We start from the raw sequence: 16,623 nt of genomic DNA, 5'->3' as shown, positions 1-16,623 counted from the left end.
CTCCATGTTTTGCAGTATCCATTATTGGGGAAGAGCCTGGGTTCTCTGGACTTGCTACAAAAAAGGACACAAGACCAGCTGACACCACCTGGCCACATTCTCTTTGGAGACTCTTCTGCCTCTAAATGGTGGCGCTCTCCTGTAGCTCCCATTCCTCTCTTTATCTGGAGGACTGCGTGGAGCAGGGGTTAGGGTTAGGGATTAGGGGCCTAGGCCGAAAAAGGCAGAGCTGAGGGAGACCTTGGATCAGGGCTCTGGTCTGTTTCAACTCGATGGGGCCAACCCATAAGCCCAGATCTGGCTCTAAACTTTCCGAAAGGTTGGGGCTCTTCAGTGTAGGGTGTTTAGCTTTGGGCCATCTCTCGTACAGGGGTTAGAGAGAGGAAGTCCCATCCATCCATCAAATCCAGCTCACGACAAAGGCGAGATGTAATCCTCAACCGTGGATGCCACAGTCCTTCTGCTCCTGCTTCTTGGTCTTCATCTGGGTTCCTCACCCTCTGCTGATGGCCCTCGAGCACCGCCAGTGGTGGGAATTATGTCATCACCGCACAGAGCTGTTTACGCCGTCAGCTGGGAGACCAAGGAGCCCCTGGCCGTGGAGATCCCAGACCCTGTTCCCATGCTGATGCCCCTTGTGAGAAAGAATCAAGTTGAGCATGCAGAAGACAAGTGAGAAAGCAGCAGACTGGCCTCTGCGCGGAGTGATATCCTGGGGGGAACAGCCGGGGCGAAATCCTGGCCCTACTGAAGTCAATGGCACAAACCCACTGATTTCAGTGGGGCCAGGAATCCAGCCCAGGCCGTTCAGTGTCTTCCCAAGAAGGAGGAACAGCACCCAGGCCTATGTACACTAGTGACTGCTGCGATTGGCAGGGGAAGATGACGGGGGAAAGGATTTAAAGGCCCACACGGACTCCACCAGCAGGCCTGTCCTCTGATCAATAGCAAACGAAACCGGCAAGTGCTTCAGCACCAGATGTCCTCTTGAGTGAGAACGTGGGACCAGTGGGACCAGGCCATGCAGGAGACAGGGCTCTGCCCCCTCTATCGTCTGTTTCCCTGAAGGCTGGGACACCTCGCCCCCGTGACGATCATTTGCTCAGCAGATGATTTGTTCCTCAGAGTCCACGGGCAGCTGGGACGGGCTGGCCACAACACTACAGTACCGGCCTCGGGAAGAAAGTCCGTATTTCCTGCTTTCCTGGCGACCAGCTGAACGCTTTGCTGCAGCTCTGCCACTCACGGGCCCGAGACCTTACGCAGTCCGTGGAGTCAGTTGGAATTCAAGGCATATAGCGGGGAAAGCGCCAGGTTAGGGTCTGTGAGTGCGACACGCGGGTACGTAGCTAGCAAGCTGTACGCTCGGTGGCTGGCGCGTTTCTCTCCCTGCTGCAGTCCCGCCATCCCCCGAGTCACTTAGACCCGTCGGCCCCAGGCCACTAACACAGCGGGTGCAGCAGAAAAGAGGCCGGTGAGCGGGTCAATAAAAGGCCTGAAGGAGGCTTAAAACCCCTCCAGCATCCACAGGAAATGCTGCCCCCGGCACATTTCAGATGGCGTGTGTGACACATGCCCTCCGGATTCTGTGTCCAACCTAGGCCTCTAAATAACCTCCGTGCTGGCCCCGCTAGACAAGGTACAGGCGGCCCGTGCATCTGGTGAAGGGTGCAGAGTGCTATCTGGCTCCCTGCGCTCCGGCTCTGCGCCGTTGCTCAGGGAACACCACTGCTCAGGGAGACACTGCTTGGCAGATGCCTTCTGGAACCGGCACGCCCCATCAAGGGCAGCCGGGGCACGTCTGCGTGGTCGGCTGCTGGCTCGGCTGGGTATCTGCAGGGCACACCTGGGTACCGGGACCTTCTCTGCTAAAGCATCCAAAGGGCAGGTTTCAATTACAAAGGCAGTGATGGGCCAAGATGTGGGCGAAGGGGAAAGTGCTCTGTGCTGACGTCACTGGATGTGCGTCTGCTTACACCGGGCGTGGCTCTGGCCCCGCAGATGCCCCCTTCTGAGATCACAAGCTGGCAGTGATCATGCGCAGGCGTTTCTGCTCAGCAGTTAGAGGCATGTGCATGGATCAGGGGCGTTTTATGGCCTGCAGACTCCAGTCTCTCCTCTCCTGCAGTGTCCCCTCAGGACAGGTTTCCCTGTCGGACGGCTTTGTGCTCCTCTCTGGATCTAAACACCCTTCCTCTGCCCTCCACCACTGCGAGACAGCAGGAGGCGGCTGGCCCTGGATCCGAGAGCAGGGAGGCTGTCATTGGGAGGAGAGCAGCCGTGAGCCTGTGCTTGGAAGTACGGGACCTTTCATGCCCGACTGCCTGGAGGTCAGAAAAACACATCGTGCTCTCAGCCAGACATCCCCGGAGCAAAGACCCGGTTCTATGGCCCTACTGCTCCGCGCCCACAGGTACGTTCACGAGGACGCGCCACACGTGATTTCTCCCGGCCATTCGTCTCTGCAACCCTCGGGAACATTTCCGCTCTCCTTGGCGACTGGCCCCCTCTCCTTTCCGTCCCTGCCTGCCTGCACAGCTCTCCCCTGTCCCAGCCTCACGGGCCATGTAACTCCCCATTCAGCAGCCAGGGTTTGCAGATCAGCCTGCAGGAAAACCTCTCCCCCCACCCTGAAGCAACCAGCGGCGAAAGTCCTCCATGTCGGTCAGCCCGTGAAGTTCAGCTCTCAGGAGGGTGTGAAGCATGAGATCCTGGTCTGGGAAGTGAGGGCAGCCGTGCTCAGAGGGGAAGGGCAGCCTCAAGCCTTCTCAAAGCACACACTCTCCCTGGCCCTGGCGAACCCCCTTCTGTTCCCAGCGCAGACACTGAGCCCTGGAGCCATTGAAAAGCGATGGTCCCCGTACAGAAGGGGATGAGGGAAGTGCGGTTCATTTCAATGTACAGCAAAAGGAGTCCAAGGAATAACGCCCGCCCCCCCGGCATCCAAAAGAGCACGTGGGTGAGTGTCCTGAACAGGTGTGAATCAGAGCCGCCGTCTCACCCACGGGGCTAGGCACAGCCTGGGGGGGACCGTGACTGCAGAGAACGCACTGGACAAATAAGGATTTATCAAAACCAGCTCCCTCTTTCCTTTGGATCCAGGAGAAAAGGGACAAAGAGTCGCTGGGTTTGTTGATCTGTCACCCCCTCCCCCCCCCAGCAGTGAGGAGAACCTCATTGCGCCACCGTCTCCATGTGTCCCTCCGAGTCCAGGCAGCCGTTCATCTTGGCGCTCTCCCTGTCCATCCCCTGCAGGTCGTACTCCTCATCCAGGAAGTCCAGCGAGTTGTTGCTGGGGAGGCCCCTGATGGTGAATTTGTGAGACACTTTGGTCCACTGCTCCCTGTTGCTGGCCACCCTCTCATACAGCTCGGTGGCTCTCGGGAACAGGTCCTGGAGCAGCCTGGGGGACAAGGAGAACGCCCGTCAGCAGGAGGGGTAGCGAGCCATAGCCCCGGGGGCCGCAAACGGGGGCCCTCTGCGCTGCACGTGCACTGCCAAGGGCTGGCCGGGGCGGAGAAAACAAATGGGCACTAAACTAGGCAGTCCATACCAGACACATGAGCCCGCCATGAGGCAAACGCCCGCAGGGTTAGGCCCCTGGCCAGGGCAGATAACTTGGGCTGGGGCAGGGAGAGCCAGCCTTCCCACTCTTGGCTTCACCCAGATCTGGCCACTAGTAGCGCCAGCCAGCCCTTTTTATCTGGCCTGCTTGGCCCTGATTGGCCTCTGCCTGCTCCCGGCCCTTCTAGGCACGAGGAGACCAACTCTCGCTGGTTCTGCCTGCAGCTGATCATGGGAGGCCCCTCTAGGCCTGAACTCGCTGCTTTTCTCTTCCAGCTGGACATTATCTTAGGGTGGGGCGTGCTGATGAAGTCCCAGTTCCGGGGGTCGGGGGGAGATGGGGGAGACACACCACCCACCAGAGAGTGCCCAGTGAGGCTTGTGCCGGGCTCTGACTGTCCCGGAGCTAAGCAGCCCCTGCCACTGGAGGGTACCAGGGATTGCAGCGTGCCCTCCCTCGGGGTTAAACAGGAGCTGATGGCAGGGCATGCGTGCGTGTGTGGGGGGGGGAGGATTGGTTAAACAGGATCTGATGCGCAGGGCGGTGGGTGTGTATGTGGGGTGGGAGCGAGTGTGTGTGTGTGGGGGGGGGGGTTAAAGAGGATCTGATGCCCAGGGCAGTGTATGAGTGTGAGTGTGGGGGGGTGTGCGTGGGGAGGGGGGTGTTAAAGAGGATCTGATGCCTAGGGCTGTGTGTGAGTGTGCGTGTATGGGGGGGGGCGGGGTTGGTTAAACAGGATCCGATGGCAGCACTCAGTGTGTGTGTGAGGGCTCTGTGTGTGTGTGTCAGGGCTGGGGGGGCTCTGTGTGTGTGTGTCAGGGCTGGGGGGGCTCTGTGTGTGTTTCTGTCAGGGCTGGGGGGGCTCTGTGTGTGTGGGGAGGTGTGTGTGTGTCAGGGCTGGGGGGGGCTCTGTGTGTGTTTCTGTCAGGGCTGGGGGGGCTCTGTGTGTGTGGGGAGGTGTGTGTGTGTCAGGGCTGGGGGGGCTCTGTGTGTGTTTCTGTCAGGGCTGGGGGGGCTCTGTGTGTGTGGGGAGGTGTGTGTGTGTCAGGGCTGGGGGGGCTCTGTGTGTGTTTCTGTCAGGGCTGGGGGGGCTCTGTGTGTGTGGGGAGGTGTGTGTGTGTCAGGGCTGGGGGGGCTCTGTGTGTGTTTCTGTCAGGGCTGGGGGGGCTCTGTGTGTGTGGGGAGGTGTGTGTGTGTCAGGGCTGGGGGGGGCTCTGTGTGTGTTTGTGTCAGGGCTGGGGGGGCTCTGTGTGTGTGGGGAGGTGTGTGTGTGTGTCAGGGCTGGGGGGGGCTCTGTGTGTGTTTCTGTCAGGGCTGGGGGGGCTCTGTGTGTGTGGGGAGGTGTGTGTGTGTGTCAGGGCTGGGGGGGCTCTGTGTGTGTGGGGAGGTGTGTGTGTGTGTCAGGGCTGGGGGGGGCTCTGTGTGTGTTTGTGTCAGGGCTGGGGGGGCTCTGTGTGTGTGGGGAGGTGTGTGTTTGTGTCAGGGCTGGGGGGGCTCTGTGTGTGTGTGTGTCAGGGCTGGGGGGGCTCTGTGAGGGGTGTGTGTGTGTGTGTCTGTGTGTGTTTGTGAGGGCTGGGGGGGGTCTGTGTGTGTGGGGAGGTGTGTCTTTGTGTCAGGGCTGGGGGGGCTCTGTGTGTGTTTGTGTCAGGGCTGGGGGGGGCTCTGTGAGGGGTGTGTGTGTGTGTGTGTCTGTGTGTGTTTGTGAGGGCTGGGGGGGGCTCTGTGTGGGGGCAGGGAGGGCGTGCATGGCGCTGCTAAGCTCCATGCAGCTGCTGCCATTGTCGGCGCTGTTCCTGCAGGGAGCCCTCCCCTGCCCCCAGCAGCCGGCCCCCGGGGACTCACTTATAGATGGGCATGGCGATGTGCTCCATGAAGCTGATCTGCAGCTCGGGGATGTAGGCCTTCTCCCGGTCCATCATCTCCATGGGGCGGTTGCCCATGGCTTTTTCCTGCAGAGAACAGGCAAAGGGGGCTGTGATCCCTGCAGTCCCTGGCTTCATGCCTCCGAGCCAGCAATCCCCGGCCCGCATCACCCTGTCCCAGATGCCCAGCCAGCCTGGGGCTGGTTTAGTCTCCTCTGGGAGCACACAGCCCCATGGATGGAGGGTGCAGAGGGCCAGCCGTAGGCCTGGCTCTGCCTCCACCTGGCCCGTGCCTCCTGGGGGCGTCAGAGGGAGAGGCTGGCAGGTGATTCAGTGTGGAGAGCCAGCGCCGGGCTTTTTAAGATGTCCTGAAGAACCACAGCTGAGCTGAACCCAATCTAAGGATGGGGGGGAATCTCTGGATGCTTCCCTGTCCCCAGCCAGGACAAACTGCCCCTTAGGATGGGCTCAGCCATGCCAACCGGCAGCCCACCCCAGTCACGCCAACGTCCGGCTGAAACGCGGGCATCAGACACCCTGGAGTGAAAGCCAACCTCCACGCGCTCTTGCTGGAAATGCAGCCCCTGGCCTGCAGCACAGGGTGGCCTGGGAACAAATGGAAGGAAGCCAAGCCCGACACACCGGCTGCCCCGGAGGGATTTATTCACGTACCAGATCTCCCTGGGAGAAGAACTCCTTGTAGATCAGCTCCTGTGAAGGAAAGTCCATGGATCAGAATCGCTCCACGCTAGCTCCGGAATCCCCTGCTCCGCTTCGAGAGAGACTCCTCTGCCCAGACAGTGCCGGGCTCCTCCCGTGAGACACGGGGTCTCTCAACCTCACTGACATTTCTCAGCGTGCTCAGTGTTTTAACCGATACGGCTTTAACGATTCGAAGGGACGTGAGGAGGGTCAGCAGGGCTCGGAAGAGACGAGTCTCTGCCGTGTAGCTCGCCTCACCGGGCCAGCGCACTCAGAGCAAGGTGCAGAGCAAGCTAGAGGAGACCTTTCCTTACGCAAGGCAGGTTTGACCTGTGGCACTCACTGCTGCAGGAAGGTCCCTGCGTCAGTCGAAGGCCTGCTAACGCTCTGCCCACCGATAAGGCAGAGCGGCGATCTGGCTGAGCAGCCCCCATGCTCAGAGCAGAAGATGATTGCCGGCTGGGAGTGAGAAGGAGCGCTCTCCCATGAGGAGCACTGCGCAGCTGGCGAGGGTAACGGTAGGCCTTGCTTTGCCCGCCTCTCTAGCGCTAAGTGCTGGCCACTGGGGGGAGCTGTACTGGAGCAGATGGACCTAATGTGTGATATTATCACCGAGACTCGGATGCACCCCGGCTGTAGGTGGCAGCTCCTACCAATGAGCACAGCAGCCTCCCCCGTTACCCTTCCAGGGGGCGCTGGACCCCTGGACCCCACATTCGGATAGCACGGCCCCAGTGGAAGCGGCTGGAGCCCCCCTAGGCTGGGCCCAGGCACCCAAATGGAGGAGGAGGGGCCCCGCAGGTACTCACAGCGATCTTCCTGGTGGTTTTCCAGCCCTTGGTCTGGTCGGAGAGGTCGCAGGAGGTCATGAGCAGGCAGAGCAGCAGGCTGTGGTGCTGCTTGTTCTCCGGGTCGTAGCCGCCTGGGCAGGGGAGGAAGAGGGACGAGTGACGAGTTCCTGGGCGCCCGCGGGTCAGATCTCGTGTTGCGCTCCCAGCCGCGGGGCCGGCGACCCCTCTCCCCAGCCTGTGCCGGGGCTCCAGCCGAGCTCCAGCCCACTGCCAGCCGGCTGGAGCCCAGCGCGCTCAGAGATGGAAAAGCTCTGCCAAGCTGTTCACGCCCAGATCCTCCCAGGGGTTTAGGCGCCTAACTCTCCTTGGTGTCCGGGGGAGTTAGGAGCCTTTGAGGCTGATGGGCCCTACTCTGGATTCCCCTGGGTTGGGCCCGCTGTAGGGCTCCAGGACCCGCTCCCAGATGCCTGCCTGACAGGGACAAGGTGCAGGAGGAGTCAGCATCCCCCCGCATTCAGGGGCATTTGCGCCCGGGGGGGTCAGGGCACAGTGAAGGAGCTAAGGAGTGCGTGGTAGCTGCCCCCCAGTGGTCACACAGGAGCATTACAACCTGCGGATTTCAACTTCCGCCCTGAAAGGGAAGCTGAGGACAACTGGGGTCTGCTGCTGTTTCTAAACCCAGGCCCCGAGACGTTTTCCTGTTCTAGCTGTAAATCACGCGGGAGCCCTTGGGTGGCTGCTGGCCGCCATCCCAGGGACCAACTCCAGACTCCCGGCACCGGGATCTGGGAGCATTTGCTAGCGGCTGTTTCACGTAGCGAATGCCTTCCGCTCCCACCAGCGCCCCGGGGGCCTTTACCTTCCGCCATCTTCTGCAGGTCCTTGAAGATTCGCAAGTGGTGAGCGAGATCCGTGGCCAGAATAATGTCCCTCATCAGATCCAGCATCCTTTGGTAATCCTGCAAGGCCAATCACACCGCGGCTGAGTGCCATGTGGCTCAGGGGACCTCACACCACACGGCCTGATCGACACAGAAAGGTCAAGGGAGTCAGCCAAGGTCACCAAACGACTCAGTGGCAGGACGGAAAATGGGACCAAGGAGACTCAAGTCCCCATCACCTGTTCTAACCACTAGACCACGCTTCCTTCCACCTCGCAGCCCTGCGGCTTTTATGCAGTGGAGTCCACAGCTGGGTCAGGAGCTTTGTTTAATCAGTGAGAGTTTCCCCTGGAAGCAGAAACCCTTTTTGGATCAAAGACGCCTCGGATCCAGGAGGAGGGAGGCGTGGCTTGTCCGAACCTGGCACAATGGGGCTCGCTGCATCTGGCCACGCGATTCGCCGAAAGAACCAAGGAGCGAAGCCCAGGCCGGCTCACACCTCTGGGAGAAGGACTCCGTCTGAATGTGGCTTCAGTGAGGCGCAGTGCCTGGCTGGCCCTTCTCACCCGGAGAGCAGGGCTCTAACCCTGAGGGGGGCCCCGCCCGAAAGGGAAACAGTCTCAGCACATGCCTAGAAGCCAATAGCACCACGTAATCTGGTACAATATGGCCCGGCTGAAGGGCCAGGGGATCCGGTGGGTCAGGAGTCAGGGGCCTTGGACGCAGCCAAGGTGCATCGACAGAACGGGCGGTGGGGAGTGTAAGGCTGGACTAGCAGGGGGGCTGCACATCAGGGGTGAGGGGCACCGGCAGCACAGTGTGTGTGTGGGGGGGTGCAGGGCTGGACTAGCGGGGGGGCTGCACGTCAGGGGTGAGGGGCACCGGCAGCGAGCTCCGCCCCACTCACCTTGCGGGAGAAGTGGTCGAAGATGTTGCAGCCGTGGGTGTTTAGGATGGCGATGGCCTGTGCGAAGTGGTGTCTCTGCGGGGGGAAACCGAGGCACGGCAGGGAGGGCGGCATTAGTGAGAGGGCTCCACCAGGGGGCAGCACCCCCCATCGGTGCATGCACTCCCCCTCCCCAGCCCGTAGGGACAAGCGGGGCAGGACTCCATGCTCCTTACGGCTGGGCTGTGGGGAACGTATGGAGGGGGCAGGCAGGGGCTTTCCCTGATATTCCACTCCCCAGGCCTTGGGCTTTCCCTAAGCTGCCCTCTCTTCTCGTCCCCGCGTGAGGGAGGAGGTGATGGGGAACTCCATGCCCATCTATCCATGGCCCCCACACCTGTGACAGCCACCCTGCCCTGCTGCCAGTGTGGAGCTGCAGAGCACCCCCGAGGCTGAGAACTGCCGCAGTTGTTTCACTGGTGAGCTAGGCAAGCAGCTGCCAGAGCCAGGCCCCGCGCCCTGAGCGCGGCAGGGTGTGGGAACGAGGCGAGGCGCGGGGCAGAAAGCGTTTTACCTCCATGACAGAGCCCTCGGAGCTGTAGAGCGCCGCCAGGACGGATTTCTGGAAGACAGAGGGGCACCGTGTGGGGAAGCCAGCCAGTGATAGGGTGAGGGCGTCCGTCTCACTGGAGCTTTAGGGTTAGCGGGGGCTGCAGCTGGGCAGGTGCCCCCCTGTCACAGCCCTGCCGGCCTCCCAGCCTGGCCTCAGAAGGGACCCAACCCTGGCGCTGGGGCTGGTGGGGTTTGGGACCAGGAGCCCATCTACAGGTGCAGGGGGCCGAGGTCGGCCGCCAGTGTCACATAGGGGCCACGAGAGGGGTGGGCACGTTCCGTTGCTATGGCCCACAGGCTGTATATTCCCCGCCCCATCCCTCTGCTCATGGGGGGCCCCAGTAGCAGGTCCCCTTCCCATTGTAGGGCACAGGGCTGAGATCTGGCGTCAGCCAGAGGCGCTGGCCCTTGCGTCTTGGGGGCTGGGAGGGATCCCACCCTCCGAACAGGAGGCCAGACCGTCCCCCTGTGACGTAGGAGAGGTCTCCTCGAACCCGAACCAAGTGACTGGACTTTCCAGCCCCTTGCCTCGTGGCGGGGCTGGGAGCCGGAATCACAGGGGAGGGAGAATGAAAAACAAGCAGACGAAAACGCCCCTGAAGCTCATTCCCGAGCCGGGGCCAGGTCGGGTTTTGGACCAAGGTCTGGGGCAGCTGGCAGGAGCCAGCGAGGGACAAAGCCACACGATCCCCGCGAGGGCTGGACAGGTCCTGGGTGCTCGGCTCATGGCAGTTGCAGTGTTCCCTGCACCATGGCTCCCCCTGCCCCTGGAGGGTTTGTGGGGAAGTTATGTCACCTCTCGTCGCTGTACATTTTCCTTTGCTTAGCAACAGCTGCCTAATGTTCAGAGCGAGGTCCCCAGGGCTTTGGTTCCCCCACAATGAGGTGTCCGGGGAGCCCGACCCCCAGCAGCTTCATCTCCAGCCCCATCAGGGAGCCAAAGGCCTGGTGCCTGAGGATCTTCTGTAACCCCCCAGCCTCACCGACAGATCTCTTGTAATCCCCCGGCATTACCAGCAGATCTCCTGTAACCCACTGGCCTTCTCATCAGATCTCCTGTAACCCCACAGCCTCACCAGCAGATCTCCTGTAATCCCCCAGCATCACCGGCAGATCTCCTGTAACCCCCCGACCTCACCGGTAGATCTCCTGTAACCCTGGGCCTCACTATCAGATCTCCTGTAATCCCCGGGCCTCACCATCAGATCTCCTGTAATCCCCCAGCCTCACCATCAGATCTCCTGTAATCCCCCAGCCTCACTGGCAGATCTCCTGTAACCCCCCGGCCTTCCCATCAGATCTCCTGTAACCCTGCAGCCTCACCGGCAGATCTCCTGTAACCCCCCAGCCTCACCATCAGATCTCCTGTAATCCCCCGGCCTTCCCATCAGATCTCCTGTAACCCCCAGCTTTCCCATCAGATCTCCTGTAACCCCTTGGCCTCACCGGCAGATCTCCTGTAACCCCCTGGGCTTCCTATCAGGTCTCCTGTAATCCCCCAGCCTCAGCAGCAGATCTCCTGTAACCCCCTGGGTTTACTAATGGATCTCCTGTAACCCCCCGGGTTTACTAACGGATCTCCTGTAACCCCCGGCCTTACCGAAGCCACCTGGAACGAGTTATTGGTGCCTCTGTGGTCCAGGTCGTGACACATGCAGGAGACGAACAAGGCGAAGATCTCAATGTCTCTGTGGAGAAAAGGACCAGCTGAATCACCGTGACGAGGGACGGGAGGGACTCTTGGGGCAACGCCTCCCTCTCTTGGGGGCCAGCTCAGCCCGTTCTCTGCAGTGACCTCTCCGGGCTGACGGGACTCTGGCGCCAGGGCCTTCTGAACTAGCCTCACTTCTGCAGCTCCAAGCAAGCAGCCACATTCTGCCGCTGCTGAAAGTGTGTTGGGAGGGGGATCCCCATTGAGCTCAACGGATCCACCCACAGGTGCAGGGATCACTTTGTGCACCCACTTCTGGGCTGGAACGCGGCCGTTTCATGCAGGGGCCTTACGGTTTGGGACAGGAAATGAACAGGAGCAGTGCACGTGGGAATTCAGTGTGGCAGTGTGGAACGGCCCAGGGCCAACCCCCTGACTTGTGCAATGTGCTGTGGGCAAGCGGCGAGGACCTGTGTCAGCTGGTGAACCCTGGAGAGCAGCACAGCGCCCCCTTGCACCAAGCCAGGGAACTGGGCTGATGGAGACTCGAGGGGAGGGCGCCACCTGCTGAATCAGCTGGGGAAAGGAGGCGGTGTAGGTCGCCCGCCCAGCCGAGCTGGGAGATACACAGGCCAAGGGGCCAGGGTACAGACCCGGGATGGGGGGAAGCTGGCTCTCTGCAGGAGCCGTAACCATCCACCTACTCCAGGTATTTGACCAGCTCCAGGTTCTTGTAGAGCAGGTAGCAGAAGTGGGAGACGGAGAAGGCATGCATCCAGTTGTGATAGGGAGGGTCCCGGTAGCCCTTCCTCACCATCAGGCAGAACCTGGCCGGAGCAAGGGAGAAGGGGATGAGAAGGCAGCCGCCCCCGGGGAGCCGGCGCTCGGGTCTGGCAGGCCGCCAGCACTCCCCCCACGCTCCAGGCAGAGAACACCGGGCAGGCTGCAGGGCAGGGCGCTTCCACCCATGAACTGCCATGTCATAGACTCACAGGACGGGAAGGGACCTTGAGAGGTCATCTAGTCCAGTCCCCTGCACCCGTGGCAGGACTAAGTGTTATCCAGACCATCCCTGACAGGTGTTTGTCCAACTTGCTCTTAAAAACCGCCAATGATGGAGATTCCACAACCTCCCTAGGCAACTTATTCCAGTGCTTAACCACCCTGACAGTTAGGAAGTTTTGTTAATGTCCAACCGAAGCCGCCTTTGCTGCAATTTAAGCCCATTGCTTCTGGTCCTGTCCTCAGAGGTTAAGGAGAACAGTTTTTCTCCCTCCTCCTTGTAACTTGAAAACTGTTATCATGTCTCCCCTCAGCCTTCTCTTCTCCAGACTAAACAAACCCAGTTTTTTTTCAGTGTTCCCTCCTAGGTCATGTTTTCTAGACCTTGAATCATTTTTGGTGCTCTTCTCTGGACTTTCTGCAGTTTGTCCACATCTTTCCTGAAATGTGGCGCCCAGAACTGGACACAATACTCCAGTTGAGGCCTAATCAGTGCGGAGTAGAGTGGAAGAATTACTTCTCGTGTCTTGCTTACAGCACTCCTGCTGATACATCCCAGAATGAGCTTTGCTTTTTTTGCAACAGCGTTATACCGTTGACTCATATTTAGCTTGTGGTCCACTATGACCCCCCCAGATCCCTTTTCGCAGGACTCCTTCCTAGGCAGTCATTTCCCATTCTGCATGTGTGCAACTGATTGTTCCTTCCTAAGTGGAGTACTTTGCATTTGTCCTTATTGAATTTCATCCTATTTATTTCAGACCATTTCTTCAGTTTGTCCAGATCATTTTTAATTTAAATCCTATCCTCCAAAGCACTTGTAACCCCTCCCGGCTTGGTATCGTCCACAAACTTTACAAGTATACTCTCTATGCCATTATCTAAATCATTGATGAAGATATTGAGCAGAACCGGACCCAGAACTGATCCCTGTGGGACCCCCACTGGTTATGCCCTTCCAGCATGACTGTGAACCACTGATAACTACTCTCTGAGAACGGGTTTTCCAACCAGTTATGCATCCACCTTATAGCAGCTCCAGCTAGGAAGCATTTCCCTAGTTTGTTTATGAGAAGGTCATGCGAGACACTCCCAAAAGCTTTACTAAAGTCAAGATATACCACGTCTACCGCCTCCCCACTCTCCACAAGCCTTGTTACCCTGTCAAAGAAAGCTATCAGGTTGGTTTGACACTATTTGTTCTTGACAAATTCATGCTGACTGTTACTTATCCTCTTACTATCTTCTAGGTGTTTGCAAATTGATTGCTTAATTATTTGCTCTATTATCTTTCTGGGTACAGAAGTTAAGCTGACTGGTCTGTAATTCCCTGGGTGGTCCTTATTTCCCTTTTTATAGATGGGCATTATTTTTGCCCTTTTCCAGTCCTCTGGAATCACTCCTGTTTTCCATGACTTTTCAGAGATAATCGCTAATGGCTCAGATATCTCCTCATTCAGCTCCTGGAGTATTCTAGGATGCATTTCATCAGGTAGCCTCTGATCCTACCTCATTTTCCCTGGCATTCACTATGTTAGACGCCCAATGGCTACTCACCTTTCTGGTGAAAACTGAAACAAAAAGTCTTTTAGCACCTCTGCCATTTCCACATTTTCTGTTATTGTTCCCACAAACCCCGCCCCCTCATTGAGTAACAGGCCAAACCTGTCTTTGTCTTCCTCTTGCTTCTAGTGTATTTATCACGGGTCCTGCTGTGCTCACAAGCCCTGGGCACAACTGGTTCTGCAGCTCCTTGCCGTGTCACAGGTGTTGGGGACACTGGGGCATGGCCACTAGGTAACTCGAGGGGATGGAAGACCACGAGTGTCGATGAAGCCCCCTCGCGCTAGGCCCCGGTGTCCTTGGCCCCCCTCCCGCCTGGAAGCACTCGCAGCAGCTCTGCGTACTAGGCCCAAGTGTCCTTGGCCCCCCCGCCTGGAGGGACACACAGCAGTTATGCTGAGAATCTGCAACAGTATGTTGCAGAGTCAGACTGCCTGAAACTAAGCAAGGCCAAACAGGGGAGATATGGAAGAACAATGCTGAATAAAGCAGCTTTATGTATAGTTTAACAAATGATACAGAGAACCAGGGAACTAGCTGGGAACTGGATTGGCTGGCTATATGGATACTTGGAGCAGCTTGCTATTGGATAAGTATGCTGGGAAAAAGGATGTATAAAAGCCTGTGTAACTTCCTGCTCTGTGTGCAGGATTTGAGATTCAAATCTCCCTGTACCTATTTGAAGCTTCAAATAAACTTTTTTTTGCTTCTCCACCCCGTTGTGATTATTGGGTGTAGCACACCGGGTAGCGAACCAACCTCAGCTGTTGTTCAGCCTCTTGGCACTGGGTGCCGGCAACACAGGCGTGTGCATGCACATGCCTGAACCTGTGAGCGTGCGTGTACCCGTGAGTGTGCGTGGATCTGTGTGTCCGTGTACCGGTGAGTGTGCGTGGATCTGTGTGTCCGTGGGACTGTGAGTGTGCGTGGATCTGTGAGCGTGCGTGGATCTGTGTGTCCGTGTACCCGTGAGTGTGCGTGGATCTGTGTATCCGTGTACCCGTGAGCGTGCGTGGATCTGTGTATCCGTGTACCCGTGAGCGTGCGTGGATCTGTGTATCCGTGTACCCGTGAGCGTGCGTGGATCTGTGTGTCCGTGCACCTGTGAGTGTGCGTGGATCTGTGTGTCCGTGGACCTGTGAGTGTGCGTGGATCTGTGTGTCCGTGTACCCGTGAGCGTGCGTGGATCTGTGAGTCTGTGTACCTGTGAGTGTGCGTGGATCTGTGTGTCCGTGGACCTGTGAGTGTGCGTGGATCTGTGTGTCCGTGGACCCGTGAGCGTGCGTGGATCTGTGAGTCTGTGTACCTGTGAGTGTGCGTGGATCTGTGTGTCCGTGGACCTGTGAGCGTGCGTGGATCTGTGTGTCCGTGGACCTGTGAGTGTGCGTGGATCTGTGAGTCTGTGTACCTGTGAGTGTGCGTGGATCTGTGTGTCCGTGTACCTGTGAGTGTGCGTGGATCTGTGTGTCCGTGTACCTGTGAGTGTGCATGGATCAGTGTATCCGTGTACCTGTGAGTGTGCGTGGATCTGTGTGTCCGTGGACCTGTGAGTGTGCGTGGATCTGTGTGTCCGTGGACCTGTGAGTGTGCGTGGATCTGTGAGTCTGTGTACCTGTGAGTGTGCATGGATCAGTGTATCCGTGTACCTGTGAGTGTGCGTGGATCAGTGTATCCGTGTACCTGTGAGTGTGCGTGGATCTGTGAGTCCGTGTACCTGTGAGTGTGCGTGGATCTGTGGGTCCGTGTACCTGTGAGCGTGCATGGATCTGTGGGTCCGTGTACCTGTGAGTGTGCGTGGATCTGTGGGTCTGTGTACCTGTGAGTGTGCGTGGATCAGTGGGTCCGTGTACCTGTGAGTGTGCGTGGATCTGTGGGTCCGTGGACCTGTGAGTGTGCATGGATCTGTGGGTCTGTGTACCTCTGAGTGTGCGTGGATCTGTGGGTCCGTGTACCTGTGAGTGTGCGTGGATCTGTGTGTCCGTGGTTCTGTGAGTGTGCGTGGATCTGTGTGTCCGTGTACCCGTGAGTGTGCGTGGATCTGTGAGTGTGCGTGGATCAGTGTATCCGTGTACCCGTGAGTGTGCGTGGATCTGTGAGCGTGCGTGGATCTGTGTGTCCGTGTACCCGTGAGCGTGCGTGGATCTGTGAGTGTGCGTGGATCAGTGTATCCGTGTACCTGTGAGTGTGCGTGGATCTGTGTGTCCGTGGACCTGTGAGCGTGCGTGGATCTGTGTGTCCGTGGACCTGTGAGTGTGCGTGGATCTGTGAGTCTGTGTACCTGTGAGTGTGCGTGGATCTGTGTGTCCGTGTACCTGTGAGTGTGCATGGATCAGTGTATCCGTGTAACTGTGAGCGTGCGTGGATCTGTGTGTCCGTGTACCTGTGAGTGTGCGTGGATCTGTGTGTCCGTGGACCTGTGAGTGTGCGTGGATCTGTGTGTCCGTGGACCTCTGAGTGTGCGTGGATCTGTGAGTCTGTGTACCTGTGAGTGTGCGTGGATCAGTGTATCCGTGTACCTGTGATTGTGCGTGGATCTGTGAGTCCGTGTACCTGTGAGTGTGCGTGTATCTGTGGGTCCGTGTACCTGTGAGTGTGCGTGGATCTGTGTATCCGTGTACCTGTGAGCGTGCATGGATCTGTGGGTCCGTGTACCTGTGAGTGTGCGTGGATCTGTGGGTCTGTGTACCTGTGAGTGTGCGTGGATCAGTGGGTCCGTGTACCTGTGAGTGTGCGTGGATCTGTGGGTCCGTGGACCTGTGAGTGTGCATGGATCTGTGGGTCTGTGTACCTGTGAGTGTGCGTGGATCTGTGGGTCCGTGTACCTGTGAGTGTGCGTGGATCTGTGTGTCCACGTACGTGTAAGCGTGCATGGATCTGTGTGTCTGTGGATCTGTGGGTCTGTGTACCTGTGAGTGTGCGTGGATCAGTGTATCCGTGTACCTGTGAGTGTGCGTGGATCTGTGGGTCCGTGTACCTGTGAGTGTGCGTGGATCTGTGGGTCCGTGTACCTGTGAGTGTGCGTGGATCTGTGGGTCTGTGTACCTGTGAGTGTGCGTGGATCTGTGAGCGTGCGTGGATCTGTGTGTCCGTGTACCTGTGAGCGTGCGT

General features: G+C 58.5%; 1 protein-coding gene across 1 annotated transcript in view; it reads right to left on the bottom strand.

Annotated features, from left to right (window-relative positions):
• Nucleotides 1-3,174: 3,174 nt before the first annotated feature.
• PDE2A (phosphodiesterase 2A) overlaps nucleotides 3,175-16,623 on the bottom strand; it is a 365,874-nt gene continuing 352,425 nt past the window's right edge. Inside the window, exons 23-31 of the mRNA XM_077841678.1 lie at nucleotides 11,655-11,777; nucleotides 10,900-10,987; nucleotides 9,262-9,309; nucleotides 8,709-8,783; nucleotides 7,780-7,879; nucleotides 6,939-7,051; nucleotides 6,100-6,138; nucleotides 5,408-5,514; nucleotides 3,175-3,403 (exon numbers count right to left, since the gene is read on the bottom strand). Coding sequence (XP_077697804.1) covers nucleotides 3,175-3,403; nucleotides 5,408-5,514; nucleotides 6,100-6,138; nucleotides 6,939-7,051; nucleotides 7,780-7,879; nucleotides 8,709-8,783; nucleotides 9,262-9,309; nucleotides 10,900-10,987; nucleotides 11,655-11,777 — 922 coding nt within the window. The remainder of the gene's footprint in view (nucleotides 3,404-5,407; nucleotides 5,515-6,099; nucleotides 6,139-6,938; nucleotides 7,052-7,779; nucleotides 7,880-8,708; nucleotides 8,784-9,261; nucleotides 9,310-10,899; nucleotides 10,988-11,654; nucleotides 11,778-16,623) is intronic.

This window comes from Eretmochelys imbricata, chromosome 1 (assembly GCF_965152235.1).
Source record: "Eretmochelys imbricata isolate rEreImb1 chromosome 1, rEreImb1.hap1, whole genome shotgun sequence".
In the NCBI taxonomy this organism is placed as follows: Eukaryota; Metazoa; Chordata; order Testudines; family Cheloniidae; genus Eretmochelys; species Eretmochelys imbricata.
This window is presented reverse-complemented; position numbering and strand designations above follow the sequence as displayed.